This window comes from Chaetodon trifascialis, chromosome 10 (assembly GCF_039877785.1).
Source record: "Chaetodon trifascialis isolate fChaTrf1 chromosome 10, fChaTrf1.hap1, whole genome shotgun sequence".
Lineage (NCBI taxonomy): Eukaryota > Metazoa > Chordata > Actinopteri > Chaetodontiformes > Chaetodontidae > Chaetodon > Chaetodon trifascialis.
In genome coordinates, this window is record NC_092065.1 from 9,939,231 (window position 1) to 9,955,903 (window position 16,673).

The 16,673-nt window shown below is 42.7% G+C and overlaps 2 protein-coding genes across 2 annotated transcripts; both read left to right on the forward strand.

Moving 5' to 3' along the window:
• The first annotated feature begins 818 nt into the window (after positions 1–818).
• On the forward strand, positions 819–10,910 carry myo5c (myosin VC). Its single transcript, XM_070971441.1, has 40 exons — positions 819–886; positions 1,231–1,341; positions 1,445–1,616; positions 1,723–1,867; positions 1,950–2,106; positions 2,311–2,454; positions 2,536–2,617; positions 2,750–2,857; positions 2,946–3,052; positions 3,148–3,413; positions 3,512–3,593; positions 3,687–3,827; positions 3,928–4,050; positions 4,160–4,243; positions 4,353–4,484; positions 4,595–4,692; positions 4,781–4,867; positions 4,961–5,072; positions 5,172–5,383; positions 5,489–5,654; positions 6,230–6,376; positions 6,452–6,616; positions 6,702–6,795; positions 6,879–6,942; positions 7,066–7,340; positions 7,419–7,482; positions 7,574–7,654; positions 7,766–7,946; positions 8,050–8,143; positions 8,235–8,298; positions 8,378–8,546; positions 8,623–8,707; positions 8,775–8,873; positions 8,983–9,137; positions 9,412–9,501; positions 9,605–9,755; positions 9,833–10,118; positions 10,201–10,375; positions 10,472–10,552; positions 10,644–10,910. Exons 1-40 carry the CDS (start codon positions 860–862, stop codon positions 10,794–10,796), a joined length of 5,229 nt encoding a protein of 1,742 aa, XP_070827542.1. The 5' UTR covers positions 819–859; the 3' UTR covers positions 10,797–10,910.
• A 759-nt stretch (positions 10,911–11,669) lies between these two features.
• gnb5a (guanine nucleotide binding protein (G protein), beta 5a) lies at positions 11,670–16,619 on the forward strand. The gene is made up of 11 exons (XM_070972342.1): positions 11,670–11,991; positions 12,554–12,690; positions 12,798–12,839; positions 13,447–13,523; positions 13,614–13,746; positions 14,124–14,267; positions 14,386–14,477; positions 14,815–14,863; positions 14,932–15,028; positions 15,165–15,331; positions 15,433–16,619. Exons 1-11 carry the CDS (start codon positions 11,856–11,858, stop codon positions 15,442–15,444), a joined length of 1,086 nt encoding a protein of 361 aa, XP_070828443.1. The 5' UTR covers positions 11,670–11,855; the 3' UTR covers positions 15,445–16,619.
• The last annotated feature ends 54 nt before the right edge of the window (positions 16,620–16,673 follow it).

Below are 16,673 nucleotides of genomic sequence, written 5' to 3' on the forward strand. Positions count from 1 at the left end.
TTCCATGCTCACCTTGCTATGCTGCCTCAGGATGTTATTTTTTATGCTCTGTATGTGCAAATGCTAAACATATAACAATGACAAAAAATACAAATTAGTTGCATACCAGATTTTTATTTATTTATTTTTTTTCTCTTGGGTGTCTTTCTGTTAAACTCTCATTCCCTGTTTTCTCAAATTTTCAAATACAGTGATAATGAGAGTGAAGCAAGTAGGATTTTTTTTTTTTTTTTTTTTAAATCACATTTTAAACATTCTTGTGGTAAAGCCCCACATAATAGTGAGTTGGCTGTGGTCTGCATCCGGTTTCCTTTGTTGTCTCGATCCTTGATCAAACGAGCACACCCACTCCGGCAAGCCGCTGTCACAAGACGGGAGGGCGGAGTCACACAGCCAAAGTCCGCAGCAGGTGAGCGACAAGTCATCCAGGAAGACATGAGACGCACCTGGAATACGAGAGATGTCGCCTTCAGAATAAAAGCATCAGGTTTGTCCTTCGCATAACTGGTTTCCATTGGCGTTGGAAACTTTCCAACCCTGTGAAAACAATTCTAAAGTATTTAATACATACACAGTGTAATCTTAGTAGTGCATATTATTGAAGCTTCGTTTAACCTGGCAGACATATACTTAGGTTAATATTTAAAGGATAATAAAGGCAAAATATAGACCTCCTCGAAGATTTTTAATTCTGTATTATTTTGAAAATAACCGGAACAGCGATGTAACTTTATGTCGCTTGACTGCTATAGTTGCGAGGCTCAGGGAAGAAGTTTGTTGGTAACCTGGAAAGTACAGTGACACAGCAGGTGGTAAACAAATACTAACTGACGAGAAGTCAAAACCGTAATGCCTAAAGATGGCTCTGTGGGAACTGTACACCGAGGTAAGAGAACAGCTCACTTTTTATTACAGTAGAGATAATAATCCCCCCACGTTGTTTTACAGAGACATATGGAAACTTTGTCAGGGCTCAGGGAAGTTGCAGAGATGTAGAGGAGGATGGACCCAAAGGCATTTAAAGTTTAAATGCTCAGCTCTTTACTCCTCCTCAATTTTTAATCTGTATGAGCTGTTAATATAGATGTGAACTATGATGAAATACCTCCTAGTTAATTAAGTAAACACACAGAGAATAGCATTACATTAACACAATGTTATATTCTGTAATAACTAAATAGTAAAAACTTAAATTAATAACTTGTCACCACTGAAATCTTTTCCCCTTAGTACAACAGAGTGTGGATAGCAGATGCAGAACATGTGTGGAAATCAGCCGAGATTATCAGAAACTTTCATTCTGGGGACACCGTTCTTGAGTTGCTCCTTGAAGATGGCACAGTAAGTAAAATGTGACCAATAAAACCCTCACACGCAACTGCAGCAGGTTTTATGATGGTGAGAAGCAGCAGCTGACTCTTTTACACCACCTGTCACCGTACAGAAGCAGCACTACCCTGTTGACCCATCAAAACCACAACTCCCTCCTCTTCGCAACCCGGACATCTTGGTGGGGGAGAACGACCTCACCGCTCTCAGCTACCTGCATGAGCCTGCAGTGTTGCATAATCTCAAAGTGCGATTTGTGGAGTCCAAAATCATCTATACCTACTGCGGTACTGTTGAAACAAATTTGGCTGTCAGATTATATGTAAGCACTGAGGTGCAGGTAGTCGGCAGCTTGTGCTCTTGGCTCAGCCTGTGCTGTTTCCTCATTTTCAGGTATTATACTGGTGGCTGTAAATCCGTACAAACAGCTGCATATCTATGGAGATGCAATCATTCACGCCTACTCAGGCCAGAACATGGGAGACATGGACCCTCATATATTTGCAGTGGCAGAGGAGGCTTACAAACAGATGGCCAGGTAAGTCAAAGCTGAAGTGATCACATAAAGTCGAATATACAGTCTTATTATTAACAGTGTACATACCCCCTTTTTTTCTCAGAAACCACAAGAACCAGTCTATCATCGTCAGCGGTGAATCTGGAGCCGGTAAAACTGTGTCTGCTAGATACGCTATGAGGTACTTTGCGGTTGTAAGCAAATCTGGAAGTAAGACTCGGGTTGAAGACAAAGTCCTGGCTTCCAATCCAATAACAGAGGTATGATTTGACTGGACCAGAAGCCCCTCTCACAGGCAACCCATCACCATTCTCTGCACTGAGTTGACAAAGGATCCATGTTTCAGTGCTGTGACAATGTTAAACTCATCAGCTGCCATTTTCATTCACCTAATGCATTCATTAAAACATGTCGTTGTGATAACTTGAAAAGACGACTGATGATCTGAGGTGATTTTCTCTCAGGCGATAGGAAATGCAAAGACCACCCGGAATGACAACAGTAGCCGTTTTGGGAAGTACACAGAGATCAGCTTTGACAAGAGGTACCGGATTACCGGAGCGAACATGAGGACCTATCTCTTAGAGAAATCCAGAGTGATTTTTCAGGTAGTGTATGAGCTGAAGATGCTATAGATATCTAAATGTCTTATATCTGAACCACAATAATGCTGTTCTTGTTTTATTCAGGCAGACAACGAGCGAAACTATCACATATTCTACCAGATGTGCTCCTGTGCTCACCTGCCAGAGTTCAAGAGTCTACGACTGTGTGAGTGTTTGCACTCAGGGTTTACTCTGCAGGTTGTTTAATCTGATTGGCTTACAGCAGTCTTACAAACATAAACATATTTATTGATAGGTTATTTTATTGTAAATGCACCTGATTCTACATTCTCTGCAGTGAGTGCAGATAAGTTCCAGTACACCTGCATGGGTGGTGAGATCGCCATTGAAGGTGTAGATGACAAGAAAGACATGGAGGAGACCCGACGGACCTTCTCACTGCTGGGTACAAAAACACCTCAGCTGTCAGACTCCAACTGCTCTCAGTGTTTGAACTTTTATGCTAGCTTTACCTTCCTCTGTGCTTCCTTCAGGGTTGACAGAGGTCTTCCAGTCAGATGTGTTCAAAGTTTTAGCGGCCATCCTGCATTTGGGAAACGTGGAGATCAGAAGCTCTGGAAGTGACAAATCATCAGTTCCTGTGAGTCTCAACTCTCCGAGCCCTAAATTGCTTTTTGTTTCGATCTGAAAACTTGCACCGGGCTCAATGCAAAATTTGATTTGTGCATCTTCCAGCCCAGTGATCCACACCTGCTGGTCTTCTGTGAGTTGCTGAGTGTGAGCGTGGATGGGTTGGTGCGTTGGCTGTGCCATCGGAGGATTGTTCTGGTGGCTGAGACGGTGGTGAAGCCGGTGCCCAAAGAGCGGGCAGTGAATGCCAGAGATGCCCTCGCCAAGCAGATCTATGCCCACCTGTTTGACTGTATCATCAACAGGATAAACAGAGCCCTGCAGGTTGCAGGAAAGCAGCACGCTTTCATAGGCGTTCTGGACATTTATGGGTAAGGCAGATACAACACTTTTTATCCTCAGCTGTTTGGTAATTCAGGTCACTTTAGCTGCCGCTGTTGATGTGATCTTGATGTCCTTTTGTCCTCAGGTTTGAAACGTTTGACATCAACAGCTTCGAGCAGTTTTGTATCAACTATGCAAATGAAAAGCTTCAACAGCAGTTTAACTTGGTAAGCATGGCAGTCGTCCCATCATCGCTGCAGAACACTGCATACATCCCTTTATCAGCGCAGAGGGTTATTCTCTTGTCTTTCTTCAATCAGCATGTGTTCAAGCTGGAGCAAGAGGAGTACATGAAAGAGGACATCCCATGGACGCTGATAGATTTCTATGACAATCAGCCGGTCATCGATCTGATTGAAGCAAAGATGGGGATCCTTGACTTGCTTGATGAGGAATGTTTGGTAATTGAAAGGACGTGACATTAGCTTTTCCACATTTTCTCTTCTTTAGTGATTTTTATGATTGCTGTACCTCCTGTTCATACATGTTTTTACTTTTAAGTTTCCTCAGGGCACTGATCAAAGCTGGCTCCAAAAGCTTTTCACCTACCTTGAGCCCAGTCCTCTGTTTGAGAAACCCAAATTATCAAGTGAGGCGTTTGTGATTCAACACTTTGCAGACAAGGTGCTGTCTGGAGAAACACATTTCCTGTGTCGTGCTGCACAAAAATGACTCTTACTGTTATTAACTATTAATATTTAATACTATTAATACTATAATATTCCTTTAACAGGTGGAATATCAGTGCAGAGGATTTCTTGAAAAGAACAGAGACACTCTCTATGAAGAACTGGTCGACATTATGAGAGACAGTAAGGTAATATCACAGTGGTTAAAAATCAACACACATGTATCAGGAAAGCCTGCCCATGCAGCCTTGTTTTATCTCGTTTTAACACATTCCTCCTGCCTGCAACTGTTATCAGTTTCCTTTTCTGGCCAACTTTTTCCAAGAGGAGGAGAAAAGCACTGCGAACAGTAAAGGTATCAAAGTGAGGCCTGCCCGGCCTGGAGTGAAGCCAGCCAATAAACAGCTGAGAACCTCTGTGGGAGATAAGGTGAAAATATTTACTCACTGGAGATTTGAACTCTCTCACTGAAGTTTCATTTTCTGCATTTACCAGTTTGTATTTTTATCCCTTCTCATGAACTTTGTGGTTGAATGTAGTTCCGCAGCTCCCTCTCTTTACTGATGGAAACACTGAATGCAACCACCCCTCACTATGTGCGCTGCATTAAGCCCAATGATGAAAAGCTCCCGTTTGAGTGAGTACTGATGAAACTGTGGTTGACATGATCCACTCTGTGTTCACCATGTTTTTGGTTTTACGTGAGTGTTTGCTTGCTTTTTGAGATATGACTCCAGGAGGGTGGTGCAGCAGCTGCGAGCCTGTGGAGTCCTTGAAACTATTCGTATCAGTGCACAGAGCTATCCGTCCAGGTGATCCTCTATTAGTAGATTCTACAAGGGCCAAATCACAATTTTCTCATTTCTGTATGATCTTGTTGTAATGACAGATAATGATGTTCGCAGGTGGACGTACATTGAGTTTTACAGCCGATACAGTATCCTAATGTCACATCAGGAGGCCGACCTCAACGACAGGAAACAGACCTGCAAGAACGTGTTGCAGAGGTTGATTCAGGTTAGCCGCCGCTTTTGCTTTGCCTATAGATACAATCATGCATTATTATCATGTGCTGCATTTTTGTGTATCATTTTGGACTCATGGCTTGATCGGTAGGACCCCAACCAGTACAAGTTTGGTCGGACAAAGATCTTCTTCCGAGCCGGTCAGGTAGCTTATCTCGAGAAGCTGCGCCTGGACCGGCTGAGGGGAGCCTGCGTGACCATCCAGAAACACGTCCGCGGGTGGAGCCAGAGGAGGAAGTACTTGCGCATCAGAGAGGCAGCCATCATTCTCCAAGAGTACATCCGTGGAAAGAGGACAGTCCGGTTAGAGGCGTTCACTTGCAGTTTTGCAGTTTTTTGGCTGTCCTGCATGCTTTATTGTATCTGCTCGGGGTCTGACAGGGTCCTGTTTTGTTTGTGAACCTGCAGCAAAACAGTGAGCGCTGCAACACTGAAGCAGGCCTGGGCATCAGTGGTGATCCAGAGGCACTGGAGAGGTTACCGCATGAGACAGATCTACCAGGTAGTCCATCTGGCCACCATCACCATCCAGGCCTTCACACGGGGTTGGGTGGCCCGTAAACAGCACAAGAAGGTCTGTAACTGAAGATTAATTCATTAATCATTTACAACCCCGATCCCAAAAAGTTGAGACATAAATAAGAGTGTGATCATTTGCTCATCATTTTTGACATATATTCAACTGAAAACAGTAAAAAGACAGCATATTTAATTTTTTACCCTGTCAACTTTATTGACTTTTGTAAATACATGCTTATTCTGAATTTGATGCAGCAACATATTGGGACTGGGAAAGCTGTGGAACGCTCCAAAAACACCTGTTTGGAAGATTCCACAGGTAAACAGGTTGATTGGTAACAGGTGATAGAATCATGATTGGGTTTGAAAGGAGCATCCTGGAAAGGTTCAGTCGTTCGCAAGCAAGGATGGAGCGAGGTTCACCACTTTGTGAACACATGATTGTATAAAGGATGTTAGGTTGTTATAAAGGTTGCTACATGGGCAGTTCAATTGCTATTGAGTGCATTCTGTTTTTATTTAGCTTTTACACAGCGTCCCAACTTTTTTGGAATCGGGGTTGCAGCATGATGAAAGTACAGATGTAACCACATGTAATTCTTGCCCTGCTATCACATTGTTAATGCTCAGATGGTGGAGGAGCAGAAAGCCCTGGTTCTACAGAAGTATGCCAGAGCCTGGCTGGCACGGCGGCGTTTTCAAACCATGCGTCGGCTGGTGCTTAATGTTCAGCTCTCGTACAGGGTGCAGCAGCTCAGAAAGAAGATTGAAGAGCAGGTAAAGATGCTTCCAAAGTTTCTCCGGCTGCGGCTTTTCTATAGAGGACATAACTGAATCCATGTGTCCTCACAGAACAAAGAGAACCGTGGATTGATGGAAAGACTGACAAGCGTGGCCAACTCCCACTCTCAAACCACAGACAGACTTCAGGGTCTGGAGGCACAGCTGGAAAAACTAACCAATCAGAAGGCATTTTTGGAGGCAAGAGAGAAGAAAGCGAAAGAAGATGCTACTCTGGTCAGTCTTGAAGTTGATGCTTAAAATTTCAAACAGTTGTTTGTGTTTTGTCTTTCTGAGCCCTTCGTATTTGTTGTTGCTCCAGACGATTGCGCAGCTTCAAAAGGAAAAAGATGCAGTAAACCTTGAAAAACAGAACTTGGAAAGGAAGTTTGAAGCTTCCACCAAAGAGTCCAAAGGTAAAAAGGAATAAAGAGTCCTCTGTATGCTACTCTTATTCTAATTTGTACCGAATTTGTGACCGGTTTAACATTTATTACAGAGAGCTTTGATCAAATAAAGAGGAATCTTCTGGAAGAGAAAGAAAATGAAGCACGGCTCAGAAAGTAAGTGATGAAAGTGTGCAATCTGCCTCATCTACAGCATAGAGCAAATCTTTCTGTGCCAGAGCAAACTTTGGCTCAGCTTTTTCAGTTTATTCAGGTAGCTGATGAGATGACTCTTGGCAGGATTGCAGAGAACAACATTGAGATCCTGAAACAAGACCACGAGAAGGAGGTGGAAACTCTGAAGGAGGAGATAAAGAGACTGAAAGAGGAGAGAGTCAGCCTGCAGAGGAAGATGGAGGAGGGAGGCCAGGTGAACTCTGACCTGCAGGACCAGGTCGTCCAGCTCACCAAACATGTCAAGGTCATTCCCGAGCTACGCAGAGATCTCAACAACCTGCAAAATCAGAGGAACAACATGGACCGAAAGATGAAGCAGCAGTCGGAACAAGCCCGAGGTAAAGGCTTTGACTGGGACACCTTCATTTCAGTTACGTACAATACTTTGATGATGATCCCTGAATATTTTTCTGCAGTTAAAATGAAGGATATCACGAGACAGCTTCTTGGTGGCGTTGTTGAAGAGGAGGTTCTTTTGGGGTAATCCAGACGTTTTAAGTTTCCCCCTTCTCTCCTGTCGTTGTTCTATACCTGCTTTAGGCATTTAATCTCACACATTGTTTCTCTGAAGGCTAACTCCAGACAACTCTGAGGAGATTTACGAAGTCGAAGACTTGCTGGAAGCCTTTGATGGCCTACAGAAAGCCACCAGGTCTATTTTTTACTTGCCAAGCAGCAGCAGTCCACTCACCTAAATCTGTGCTGTCCAGTCTGTTCCTGTGTGGCAAACCTTTGTTTGACATGTTTCCACCTGTGATGGCAGAATACTGGAAAAGCACCAGCGGGAACAGAAGGAAAGCCATGAGACCCAGGTGGAGGGCTTGAAATTGAAAGTGGACCACCTTCAAAATGAGAACAGCAAGCTACAAAACCTGTTCCAGGAGAAAAGCAACATCAACGAGAATATTCGCCAAGAGGTGTCCCGGCTCAGCAGTGAGAACTCAGTGCGTCATGGCTTTCTTGATTCCATGTGTCGCACACTAGGAGACATAAGCTGCAGAATGTACTTTGATTCTTGCTTTTCCCTTTATTTAATGTGATCTGCAGGTTATACCAGAGCTTAAACTGCAGGTTTCAGAGCTGCAGAGACAAAAACAAGAACTGGAGACCCATGTAGAAGAGCAGAGCAGAGAGCTAACGGGTAGATCTGTGTGTTTTTTTCCATCCATTTCACTATGAAGCTCTTCTGCACATTAGTATTTTACTTCTTTTATTTTTTTGCCACCCAATAGAAAAAACTGAGGAGATCACTCACGTTCTTCAGAGGAAGATTAAAGAAGAGAGCTCACAGCGAAGGTAGAAATACTCAGATTGGAGTCTTGATTAAAGAAGTGTGGGTCTTTTCTGGGTCGTGCTGATTTTTGTTGCTTTCTAGGCACTTCGAGGAGAAAGTTGAGGAGCTGGAGGAGTTGAAGAGGGAGCTTCTCGGCCAAATAGAGGAGCTGGAGGAGGAGAATGATCACTTGAAGAGACAGCAGCTGATGGAGAGCGAGGCCAAGAACAAACTGAGACAGGAGACTTCACGGCTAACTGCTGAGAATATGGTGTGTGTGGATCAATAGTGTGTGAATGCATGTCTTGTCTTGCCATGAAAGACAGTAACGAGTTCTTCTCTTTCAGGACTTTGAGGAGCTGCTCGACCAGAAAGACAGATTAATAAAGAAACTCCACAATCAAATAAAGAGCCTTGAAACGTCACAGAAAGGTAGCACCGTGGCTTCTATCAAATCAAATCAATCTTCATGCTCATCACTGTCATGTCTCTCACACAGCGAAGCAAACGCCTGCGCCTGCCATTCCCAAAGACTACCTCGGCATGCTGGAGTACAAGAGAGAGGACGAACCCAGGCTCATTCAAAACATCATTCTGGGTATTCGTCCTCTGTATCATTTCTGTTAAACCTGTTCATTTTATGAGTTTGACTTTGAAAGCAACAGTGTTTGTGCAGGGACACAGAATAACTTGATGAACTTTGACAGACCTGAAGCCCAGAGGTGTGGTGGTCAATATGATCCCCGGCCTGCCAGCTTACATCCTCTTCATGTGCGTCCGCCATGCCGACTTCCTGAACGATGAAACCAAACTCAAGTCTATTATGAATGCTATCATTGGTGCTGTCAAAAAGGTCATCATGGTGAGGTTAATTCTGTGTCTATTAGCCTTTATCTCTGCTGTAGATTGGCTGAATAAATAATGAATTTAATCCTAAAGCAATAATTCAGATCCTTATTTAAGATAAGACTGCTTGTGTGTTGGCAGCAGTTTACTTTAAATCCATTTTTTCATCTTGTGTTATTGATGATCTGAAAAGCAAGCTGCATAATTAAAATATCTTAAATATATAAAAATATCATTGGGTTGCTAAAAATAAATGAAAGCAAAAAGCACCTGACACTTTTTCATTTCAGACTCACCAAAAAGACTTTGAGTTGCTGTCGTTCTGGCTCTCAAACACGTTTCAGCTGCTCAACTGTCTGAAGCAGTACAGCGGGGAGGAGGTGTGTGTTTACTGTGTTTATCATGGTTTTGTGTGTCCGTGGCGTCATATACAGTAGCAGGCATATTTTGACATTCCCTTGTTTTCCTTTCTGTTCTCAAAAGGAGTTCATGAAACAAAGCACTCCTCGCCAGAAGAAGAACTGCCTGCAGAACTTTGATTTGTCAGAACACAGACAGATTCTCAGCGACCTGGCCATCCACATCTACCACCAGTTTATCACGATCATGGAAAAGAGCCTCACTCCTGCAATTGGTATTACAAAATTCATCACATGCAGATTTTGAGAGCATTGTAAGCAACCTAAAATGCTTTGCCTTCTTGTCCGGCAGTACCTGGTATGCTGGAGCACGAGAGTTTGCAGGGGATCTCCAGCATGAAGCCGACGGGCTTCAGGAAGCGCTCCAACAGCACCTACGAGGACTTGGAGACGTGCACCATCTCCTCCATCGTTCAGCAGCTCAGCGTCTTCCACTCCACCATGAGCCAGCATGGCATGGAGCAGGGCCTCATCAAACAGGCCGTGAAGCAGCTCTTCTTCATAGTTGGTGCGACCACCCTCAACAGCATCATGCTGCGCAAAGACATGTGTTCCTGCAGGAAAGGGATGCAAATCAGGTCTGTGGTTATTTTTATTTATTTTTTAATTATTTATTTATTTTCAGACAAAACTTAGTTCATGGCTTCTCTGTTTGTTTAGGTGCAATATCAGTTACCTGGAGGAATGGCTGAAGGAGAAGGAGCTGCAAAGCTCTAATGCTATAGACACTTTGAGGCCGTTGTCTCAGGCCGCCTGGCTACTGCAAGTCAACAAGTCCACTGATGACGACGCCAAGGAGATCACTGAAAAATGCACCGAACTCAACCCCGTGCAGGTGCTTTATTCATGCCACACATTTGTATATATCTATATATGTATAAATAAACAGCTTCATACTAATGTGAAACAAAACTCACATTCAAATTTTTAGATCGTCAAGATTTTGAACTCCTACACGCCCATTGACGACTTTGAGAAAAGGGTGACGTCGTCATTTGTCCGCAAAGTTCAGGTGAGCTGTGCTCGTTTTTACTGCCATGAAGGACTTGTTTTCCTGCCACACTTGCACCTCACTGAATCTGCCAATCTGCTCCTTGTTGCAGTCATTACTACAAGATCGTGACGGCTCCACACAGCTCATGCTGGACTCAGACTACCGCTTCCAGGTCACGTTTCCTTTCTGCCCGTCGTCGCAGGCTCTGGAGCTGTTGCAGGTCCCCAGCAGCCTTCATCTGGGTTTCCTAACCAGGATCTGACACAGCCAGCCTTTGACCTCTCACTCCTCACGACTGATTCATAGTCCAGTGTGACATTTGGCTTGTCTTATTGTACATATAAATATGTAAACAGTGTACACCAGATATTTTAAATTCAGGGCTGTGGCCAGGTAACGTCCACATCCAAAAGAAAATCTCTTGCTTGCTTGCATTTTCATATCACTTCAAAAAAAAAATTGGTAATTTTATCAGAGCTGCAGCCAGTAATTGATTAATGCACAGAAAATTCATCTTCTCCAGTTTGAGGATTTGCTTATTTTATTGCTTTTTTGTCATTGTAAACTGAATTTCACTGTTTTTTTTGCCTGTTAGTCAGACAAAACAATCCATCTGAAGGCAGCTGCCCTGTCAACATCCAGGCATAAATGCAGTTGCAGAGCCTTCTTTGCTGCTCCGAGTGAAAGTCCGGTGGGACAAAAATGAGTAATTTCTGTTTTTTTCTTTTCTCTTTTGCGTTCTTCAAATTTGAATATAGCGAGTCTAAAAATACTGTAATATGAGCCAGTTAAATACCAGCTGTGTTTATTTGATTTTAACTGTAGAATATTCCTCTTCTTTATTTTATTAAAAACAAAACAAAACAAAAAAACAAGGACCTCAGTGTTAAAATGTGAAAATGAACTCAACAGTGTTTTGAATCGTCGCAGGATTATTCAACATTATAATTATTTCTTTAAAAATACATCCCTTGTAACAACTATTCAATATGGTACTGTGATTGCATTGAAGTAATTGGTCTTATGTGCTAAAAATGTACCTTCTGTATCTGCTTTGTGTTTTCCACGTCGTTTTTGAATATGTATTTGAATGCATTATTCAGCTGTAGAGTAGGCGTGGGGCCGTGTTGCTGCTGAGGATGCAGGCAGCCCCTATGGAGCAACAGCATTACCAGGATGCAGGATCCTCCTCCTCCTCCTCCTCCTCCTCCTCCTCCTCTGGAGGAGCATCTTCTCCCTCTGACGTCATGACAGCAGCATCAGCTGTTAGCTCTGCTTTAAGCCTTTTCGCTGCCGATCGCTGCCTGCACAAAGGAAATATATGAGATCCCCTCTAATCCCTGAAATGGCGACACAGGAGGTACAGCTGAACGAGACTCTGGCCCATCTCAAAACGGAGTCGGAGACGCTGAAGTCGAAGCTGGAGGAGGAAAGAGCGAAACTGCACGACGTCGAGCGTGAGTACTGAAAAATGGAGAGGCCTCGGTTCACCTCTGCGATAACAGTGTGACGGGACAAATAGCCGCAAATGTCCCATTTACAGGCGAATGTGTTCTAGCGAGAGGACAGATGTCGTCAGCGGTGCAGGGATGCGAATTTGGTCAAAGTGACAATTGGCCCGACGTTACCTCTGATTGGACTAAAGCGGGCTGTTTGTTTGCCTCCCATTTTACAGCCCGGTGCTTGCATCCCTCCATGCAGCCCTGTGGTTTTGTCCAATCATGTCTCAGCCATACGCCAGAGATATTAAATCAAAAATGTGACAAATAAACAGGTTATTTGTATTTACTTGTTTTACGAGGAGCTAATGGAGAACAAGACAGATTAATCAAAGGTTAATTCAACATATTCATGCCAAGGCCCACTGTGTTTAATCCTCACTGCTGCTGGGAATATTAACAGAGGATGTATACAGAAGGGGGGTTAATGTATTGTGCATGTGTGCATGTGCGTGTGTGTGTGTGTGTGTGTGTGTGTGTGTGTGTGTGTGTGTGTGTGTGTGTGTGTGTGTGTGTGCAGTACATCAGGTGGCAGAGAAGGTGGAGGGCCTGGGTCAGTTTGTCATGAAGACCCGGAGAACTCTGAAGGGACATGGCAACAAAGTTCTGTGTATGGACTGGTGTAAGGACAAGAGGAGGATCGTCAGCTCCTCACAGGTCACACACTCTGCTTTTAATCCCAGTATCCCAGTTACTCAGAGAGCCATGTTTGTAATTGGATGAATGTGTTTTATACCGTACTAATTTCTAATCTTCTGATGCAGGATGGAAAAGTGATTGTGTGGGATGCTTTCACTACCAACAAGGTAACTTCTCTTTTTCAACATGCAGGTGTTTTACCACTGAATGAAAGACGCTGAGATTGAAAATTTTTTTTTCCTTCCTTCCTTTTAACGCAATCAGATATTTAAATTCATACATATGAAAGAGAAGAGTATGTGTGTGTGGAGCTTCTCAAATATGGTTTATGAATATCGTCAGTTCACATAAACTGGTATGTAGAGTCTTTAAATCATTGTGAATGTTACCAAATGTTGTGATTTTATAGAAAAATCATCTGCTGAGCGTCTGATTGAGAATTTTCTTGATATATGTAGAAAATTAACTCTGAGACATAACAGACAGGAGCAGACATAGAGGATTTGCACATGAACAGGATATCTACAGTGCGCTGTAAAGCAAAAGATGCATTTTTATGAACGAGGATGGAGAGGAAGGGACAATAGAAATTGGTGCCAGCTTAGAAAATTGACCTCATGAATGTCTAAAAATGTCTTTTAAAGGGTCTGATTTTGAACTGCTCATGTCGACCAGCCTAACGCTCACTGTGCTGCTCTAATTATGCCTAATGATTTTGTTTCATCTCACTGTCCCGGTGCGGCTCATGCAGCTTTGTCTTTTGATGTTCATTAGGAGCATGCTGTGACAATGCCCTGCACCTGGGTGATGGCCTGCGCCTACGCCCCCTCCGGCTGTGCTGTGGCTTGTGGGTGAGTGTCTTTCTACCCGTGATCGTCTCAAATGTGATGTGTCATCTCAATGGTTTTCTGTTGTTCAAATGGGCTTGTTTTCTGTCGCAGGGGCCTGGACAACAAGTGCTCTGTGTATCCTCTGTCTCTGGACAAGAATGAGAACTTGGCTGCCAAGAAGAAATCCGTGGCCATGCACACAAACTACCTGTCTGCGTGTAGCTTCACCAACTCGGATATGCAGGTGAGAATATCCACCACACCCAAAAAAAAACGTCCATAAAAACACCAAAAGCAACTGAATGAAACATAGAAATATTATAGTCATGTGATTCATGTTTTCCCACTTTTTTACTAACGTTTAGGTTCCTGCAAACACAGCTTTCTTTCTATTCGTCACTATTTCTGGCTCATTATTAATCAGAAATCACTGCTCTCCATATTCCAGTGAAAAGAGCTTTGTTAATAATTCACAACAGCCAGTTGCTCCTGGTTTGATGTCCTGGTCACATGACGTTTCACGCAGCAAAGACAATCCATTTATAGCCGCATGTTAGCCCATTTTTACTGAACTTCAGAGCAGCCCTTGTTCTTCCTCCTCACTGTCCGCTGGTGTTACAGATCCTGACGTCCAGCGGGGATGGAACGTGTGCATTATGGGACGTTGAGAGTGGGCAGCTGTTGCAGAGTTTCCATGGACACGCAGCAGACGTGCTCTGTCTGGACCTGGCCCCCTCTGAGACTGGAAACACGTTTGTTTCAGGGGTGAGGATGCCAGCTCCTCCTCCTCCTCCTCCTCCTCCTCCTCTGTCATTGCATCTTATGACTATTTTAATGTCACTGAATTATTTCAAACATTTTGCATGGTTCTGTGTTATTGCAGGGCTGTGATAAGAAGGCGAATGTGTGGGACATGCGTTCAGGACAGTGTATTCAGTCCTTTGAAACTCATGAATCGGACATCAACAGTGTGCGGTAAGTGGTTGGCTTTGAGCTCTGATGTGAGAGTATATTTCTGCATTAATCATTCAGTGAGAAAAATGCTGAATATTTTAAATCCTCTATGCAAATTTTGTATGTGTTTTAGCATCTTTTAAATGATTGGGATAGCCTGTGTTGTTGTTTGTAGAAAAATGAGACGATAAAGGTGAAAATTGGTGAAATCTGTGTGCTGCTTTTAGCCCATTAATTCTCCATCTATTTCCATATGACTACTGAGAGTCGCTAAAAGTCTAATATATTCAAATCTTTCCCATCGGGCCTTTATAAGCGTAATTTGTTCCTAACCATGGCTCTTTGTGCCTTCTTTTAGATACTATCCCAGTGGAGATGCATTTGCATCTGGCTCAGATGATGCTACAGTAAGTAATCAGACATTTACCACTCAAGGTGCAATTGAAAACATGTTAAAATTCAACCTTTGTTACAGTGCCGCCTGTATGACTTAAGGGCAGACAGAGAAGTGGCGATTTATTCCAAAGAGAGCATCATATTTGGGGTGTCTAGTGTTGACTTCTCTCTCAGTGGTGAGAATTATACCCTTTGTTACTTCTCTGTTGTTCTTGTTATTCAACCAAATAGCATTTGATGAGCATTATTACAACATTTTAGGTTATATCAGAGTCACCCTGTTAAAAGCATTTTGTTTTTTGTATCTTTCAGGACGACTACTGTTTGGCGGCTACAACGACTACACCATAAATGTTTGGGATGTTCTCAAAGGAACACGGGTCTCCATTCTGTTTGGACATGAGAACCGTGTCAGCACGCTGCGCGTTTCCCCTGATGGGACGGCCTTCAGCACAGGTTCCTGGGACCACACTCTTCGGGTATGAGCTGTCTGTTATTTTCTTCTGATCTGACTTTCCAGTCTGCAGTGACTTTTGTGGTTACAGCTTGTAATGTCTGCTGATTCTTTTTTTTTTTCCAGATCTGGGCTTAAGGATGAAGACACAGAAGATTAAATGGTAGACAGACTTACTGAAGACACCCCAACTTTTCTGTTTGCTAGAGTACAATCACACAGATAGAGACTCAGTTTTGGTTGTACATAGGGCATATCAATAGCTTTGTATATACTCCAATGTCATGGCCAGGGTAAATTTACATATTTCAGAGAATAATTATACCAAACGGCACGCTTGTATTACAGTATGATTGAAAGAGAATTGCACAGAAGTACTTATGGTTACTTAAGATGTAAAATGTACATTGCAGAAAATAGCATTGGTAGTGACTAGCATCAGTCTAGGATAGAAGTGACACAATAAAGTGATGTATGTGCCCACATAAAGGACATTACTCATTTATTTATTTGTTTTTTTTGCACAAAAATCTGATGGAGGAGTGCAGTCTGTGGAAGAAAATGGGATATAGGGAAACAAATGCTTCTCTAGAAGAAGCAGGTAGGTGTGCATGAAGGCCTCAGCTTCTCTTGGCTAGACCTACTCATGCTACAGACTGGGAAAAGACAGAAGGCAGGATGGGCATTTGTGGCTTCTCTGTAAATGCAAAATGTTGGATGAAACAAGGATATGAGTGAGAGTGAGAATAATTAGATTGGCAATAAAAAATTAATATTAGTTAAGTCTGATGACGATTCAAAAATAACATTGGAAATGCAGGAGCATTGGCATAAAGCATTACAAGCAAAAGTACAAATTTGTAGTTTCAAGCAAATTTGTGTACTTTCATTCCAAACCACATGCATCCAAAAGCCTTCTCAATTCCTATCAGCAACTCACCTGCCAATATTATTCAGATGTAAAGAAAGCACATTTAGAGGTAACCTAAAAATACATGATGTTGATTTTCCATCCCTGTGATTTTGAAATGTGGTTTACCTCTGTTGGTTTCCAGCCATGAAAGCCACGTTCTGCTCTATGTGCACATTCAGTCACTGCAGACACCCTGAACCTGTGGTCCCACACTATATATCTAAATACCAATATATCAAAACGTGTTTAAATTCTTAGAATGTATTCCTTTTCATGCAGTTGTCCAATGGCTGTAATTTCATATTTACTGTAATTATTTTATTGTAGTTTAGTGTACAGTTATACAGGGGACTGTTTATCGAAGTATCACAAACATAATAAACTGAGTTTTGAATATCAATACTTTCTCATTGTTGTTCTTTACCTTATCTTAATGTTTTACTATTATTTTCCT

Coding starts and splice junctions, on each gene's coding strand:
- myo5c (XM_070971441.1), top strand. CDS start 860: ATGGCTCTGTGGGAACTGTACACCGAG. Junction 6,943..7,065: donor AATGAAGCACGGCTCAGAAA/GTAAGTGATGAA, acceptor GACTCTTGGCAG/GATTGCAGAGAACAACATTG. Junction 10,553..10,643: donor CATTTGTCCGCAAAGTTCAG/GTGAGCTGTGCT, acceptor TCCTTGTTGCAG/TCATTACTACAAGATCGTGA.
- gnb5a (XM_070972342.1), top strand. CDS start 11,856: ATGAGATCCCCTCTAATCCCTGAAATGGCGACACAGGAGGTACAGCTG. Junction 13,524..13,613: donor GGCTGTGCTGTGGCTTGTGG/GTGAGTGTCTTT, acceptor TTTCTGTCGCAG/GGGCCTGGACAACAAGTGCT. Junction 13,747..14,123: donor TCACCAACTCGGATATGCAG/GTGAGAATATCC, acceptor CTGGTGTTACAG/ATCCTGACGTCCAGCGGGGA.